Source organism: Aptenodytes forsteri, unplaced genomic scaffold (genome assembly GCF_000699145.1).
Source record: "Aptenodytes forsteri isolate BGI_AS27 unplaced genomic scaffold, ASM69914v1 Scaffold256, whole genome shotgun sequence".
Lineage (NCBI taxonomy): Eukaryota > Metazoa > Chordata > Aves > Sphenisciformes > Spheniscidae > Aptenodytes > Aptenodytes forsteri.
Window position 1 is genome coordinate 1084063 of NW_008795021.1, and position 2529 is coordinate 1086591.

Below are 2529 nucleotides of genomic sequence, written 5' to 3' on the forward strand. Positions count from 1 at the left end.
TGCCGCTGCGGCTTTGGCAGGAGCTCTCCCTTCCCTCCCTTCTGTGTGCAACTGCCGGTGATGCTTTCTCCTGTTTCCAGTCTTTTATGCCTTTGATAGGTAGTGGGGTCTTCCTGTGGCTTTTTCCATTTAGGTTATTTTTTCTTCTTGAAAGTGGTAAATGTCGTGCACTGCATGGTTTGGAAATGCTTTGGCTAAGCTTTTGTAGGTTGAATTAGTGTGATATTGGACTGGCACTAGCGAAAGCCCGTTTTTGTTTTAAAGTGGTCTCTAAAGATCAATGAGAGAACCTTTAGTCCTGACACAAAGTCTGCTTATGTCCCCACTGAGCCAGTGAGAGGACCTTTCCGCTGCCACCTCCAGGCTTTCTTTCACACACCTAAGTTTGCAAGAAGGAAGCAAAGTGTTTCTAGGTGGGCAAATGAATGCTTTGGCTGAGATGTTTTATTTCATGAAAGAAAAATGTATCTCAGAAATGATAGACCTGCAGCAGTAGGGAACTCCTAGAGAGTCCAGAGAGGCATCTCACTGCCTTTGTGAGATGATTAATTTTTGTTGCTCTTCAAAAGGATCAAAAGATGGCACTCCAAGCCCACACAAGATTGCTGGGACAAAAGTCCATTTACGTTGAGTTTAGGCGATCCTTAAACTCGCTGCAGAACACGGTAGATGTGCTCAGGGACAGCCGTTTCCCATGCAGAGCAGTGACACGATTTTGGAGCTTTCAGGACAATTTAATGCTAAACTTGGTCTTTCTTGTGTTAGTGTCAGGGAGTTGTTACAGTCAATATTACTCTTCTCTTTACCCACTGGAGGTACCATTGGACTGAAACCATTGCTTAGTTTTTCTTCGAGCTTTTGGTATTTTTGTGTGCAGTAAAGGCATTTGGCTAAGGCAAGTATATACAGCTGCCTGGCAGAAGCCTGTTAAGTTCAGTGTCAGTAATTGGGAAATTCCTGGATCTACATAGCGTCTACCCACTAAATGTGCCTTGCTGGCTAGTTCTCTAGATGGCAGAAGAATATTATTTTCCCCTTCAGCTGTTTCTGCGGACTAATGACTTACGTATTTTTCTTTTGTTTTGCTCTTGTCACTGTCCGGATAAAATCTGTTGCCTAACTGCTTTTGGAATTCTCTTTCCTCCAGCCTAATTATGATACATGATGCATTTATGACTTTATTCAAACAAATTACCCCTTCCCTACTTCCCGAGATAGAAAACCCCAAACTTTAGAAACACTTATATGCATATGCAATGAGGACTGTTCATATTAGCCTTTACTTAGACAAGGAAATAATTTGGAAGTTTTGCTGGAGTACTTGGGAGTGATTTGACGTGACCTAGAGCATATAGTTATGAAGGTATAGCTGCTTGCAATTAGAAACCACTAAGTTGGCCTAATCCCACCTATTTTGCTAGACAACCTGCAGTGACTGCGAGACTCTTTCGCCTGCCTGCTTTTTATAGTGTATTTTAAATCTGTTTTCTCTCAGGACGTGTAAATGAATTGTCAGATGTTGAAACATCATGGCTAGACAGACGTGTCAGGTTTCAGTTGTGTTACACACACTTCTGTATAATCTATCTCAGACCTTCAAGAAATGAAGAATAGCACATTCGTAGGCAGAACCCCTCAAAAAAAGTTTTATTACAGTTTCCAAACTGCCTTGAGACCACTAAAACACAGCTAACTAAGTGCTTCAACAGTTATGAAAAAGGAGCCGAATAAAATCCCCAGCTGAAAGAGACATTTAGTTGATCCAAGGCAGGCATGACCTCTGAATTAGCTATCATCACACTCAGCGATGAAGTCATGGAGCTCCCTCCTGGCTCCTGCCCGTGTGGAGGCACGGATCTTCACCGCGCTTCCCTGATCAAATTAACCCCAACTAGGTTAAAGCCACGTGTGCTTACCGTGATTGGAAAGGGTTCGGCAACAGAAGCCACATTATTGCGAGATGAGACTCTCCAGTTAGTCATGCAGATCTGTCATCATCTTGGATGGCTTTCAAGTCTAGAGGTTTCAACCTGGTCCCATGGGTGGGGGCTGGGGATAAGGGAACAAAGTGAAATCCACAGTTCGTCTTTTTTATGTTTCATGAATACACCCACACAATCCTCTAATCCACGCGTATCATTTCCTTCTCCTTTCTCCCTTTTTCCCCCTCCCCCCATCACTGCAGATTCATTCATGTTGTTGTGATCTGAAAGGGCAGAAATGAAGACAGCACTGTGCTCGGCAGTCGCTGCTCTGTGTGCAGCCGCCCTTCTCTCCTCCATCGAGGCTGAAGGTAACCTTCCCCTCCCTGCCCCCTTGCCCCCGGTGCCCCGCTGACCAGTAGACCTCCCAGCCAGCCTTGAGTTACCGGCTCTCTCCCTCTCTGTTTTTGAGTGTAACTACTTCACCTTCTCTCTTTCTCTCCTTCAGAGAAACGCCTCTCCTTCCTTGCCCAGCTCTTTCTGTGCTCTGTTTCTCCCGGCTAGTCAGCCGGACCGTAGCTCCCTCTCTCTGTCTCTCTGGTGTGCT

At 45.0% G+C, this 2529-nt stretch overlaps 1 protein-coding gene across 2 annotated transcripts in view; it reads left to right on the plus strand.

Annotated features, from left to right (window-relative positions):
- Positions 1-2529, plus strand: part of COL12A1 (collagen type XII alpha 1 chain) — a 103616-nt gene that overhangs the window by 867 nt on the left and 100220 nt on the right. Inside the window, exon 2 of one of the 2 annotated variants that reach the window (XM_009275773.1) lies at positions 2186-2293. In XM_009275773.1, coding sequence (XP_009274048.1) covers positions 2221-2293 — 73 coding nt within the window. In that variant the 5' untranslated portion in view covers positions 2186-2220. Of the gene's footprint in view, positions 1-2185; positions 2294-2529 lie in introns of those variants that run through there. The other variant, XM_009275774.1, reaches the window with a different exon arrangement.